At 66.4% G+C, this 1,674-nt stretch overlaps 1 protein-coding gene across 1 annotated transcript; it reads right to left on the bottom strand.

The window, feature by feature from the left end:
- Nucleotides 1-232: 232 nt before the first annotated feature.
- On the bottom strand, nucleotides 233-838 carry MNEG_9521 (hypothetical protein; the record flags this gene model as incomplete). Its single annotated transcript, XM_014042004.1, has 1 exon — nucleotides 233-838. The coding sequence occupies one exon, from the start codon at nucleotides 836-838 to the stop codon at nucleotides 233-235; it is 606 nt and encodes a 201-aa protein (XP_013897458.1).
- Between the last annotated feature and the right edge of the window lie 836 nt (nucleotides 839-1,674).

Here is a 1,674-nt window from a genome sequence, read left to right on the forward strand (position 1 = left end):
GCAGTATGTTGATCGAGTCGATGACGTCACGCTCCACGACGCACCTGCGCGGAGGCGCCGCCCGCGAGGTTTTAGGGGCTGTCACGTCGGTGCAACAGGGGGGACCCTGGCAGTGGCTATGCGTCGGCAGCTGCAGTTGGCGGCCTCCGCCAGTTCCAACTCGGACTATTTTTGCCCCGGGCCGCGGCCGCCCTGAGCCGGAAGATAAGGAGGTGCACCGCAGAGTGGGAGCTCACGCGGCCCACGCGACGCCCGGCGCGGCGGTGATCTGGGCGTAGAGCGCCTCCCTCTCCTCCTCTGACAGCTTCTTGCTGTCGTTCAGGCCGGGGAATTCAATGTCATCAGGCAGGACGCACGCCGCCGCCACAACCGGCCCCGCCAGCGGCCCCCGGCCTGCCTCGTCGACGCCGGCGACTGCAGGGAAGCCGCGCGCCCGTAGCCGTCGCTCGCGCTCCCGCGTCGGGCCGGGGCCGGGCGCAGGGGAGGGGCGCTTGGGGACGGGCGCGGAGGGGCGGCGGCGCTTGGCGGGGGGCGGCGCCACGGCGCCCGCGGCCGCGTCGGCGGGCGCGGCGCGGCTGCGCTTGCCCGTCGACGCGCTGGGCGCGGCCGCAGTTGCCGCATTGGCGAGCTTGCGGTCCGCTGCGCCAGCAGCGCGTTTGACCGGTCGCCCGCGCCGCTTGCTGTTATCATTGGTCTTTCGCACAGCCACGCCTGGCGGAGGCGCCGCTGCCTCGAGCCCTGCTGCAGTGCCATCGCTGGCAGATTCGCTCGCTTCGGCGCGCCGCTTGGCGGACAAGCGCGCTGAACGGCGACCGCCAGACTCAGATGATGGGCTCATCTTCTATCAATGACACCGCGTGTCACCGCTGATCACCCGCTCGGTTGAATGCCCGCCAATTCAGGTGATCTTTGTCACATTGACAAGGCGCCCTCGTCAGTAAGCTGTGCATCAGGCATACTCAATACCTCAAGTTCGGGCGGCGAGCACACCGTTGGCGCTCGTAGGCACCCTTGGAGCAATGACACATCAGGTGGCAGCTGCGGACTCCACCTGCCCTCGAAATCGTAAAGACGCCGGTATCACAGCCGGCAACTTGACAGTGGTTACCTTGAGCTAATTTAGCGCATATCTCTTGATCTGGATCGCTCAGCGTCTACGTAGACAAGTGATCATCCCGCGGCCTCTCTCGTTCCTTTGCAGCGGCGAGACAAAGGATGGTGGCCTTGATTCCTGGTCATTCGCGCCTGCAAGCAGGCGCCGGTGTGCGCGTGCCGCGGCGACCGGTCACGCCTGCGCCCCGCCTGAGGACAAGCAGCGGCGCTCGCCGGTCAGCGGCGCCGGCCCCCCGTGCGGCGCCGCCGGCGGGTGGCGGTGGCAGTCCTAGGGTCGTTTGCCTAGGAGAGGCTTTGTACGGTAAGCCCTGTGCGCCACGACGCGCACATCAATGAGGCTCACGGCCCTGGCGTTCCTGTGCAGTCTCTTGGCATGCTGGCAACGCATGCATGCACGTTTTCAACCCCGCCACTTGCAACTCAACACGTTCACTGCGCGAGCGAATGTGAACACATCATCTTTGCTCGCCCCATCGCGCACACGCGTGCACACGAACACACACACACACACACACACACACACACACACACACACACACACACACACACACACACACACAC

Source organism: Monoraphidium neglectum, assembly GCF_000611645.1.
Source record: "Monoraphidium neglectum strain SAG 48.87 unplaced genomic scaffold scaffold01966, whole genome shotgun sequence".
Lineage (NCBI taxonomy): Eukaryota > Viridiplantae > Chlorophyta > Chlorophyceae > Sphaeropleales > Selenastraceae > Monoraphidium > Monoraphidium neglectum.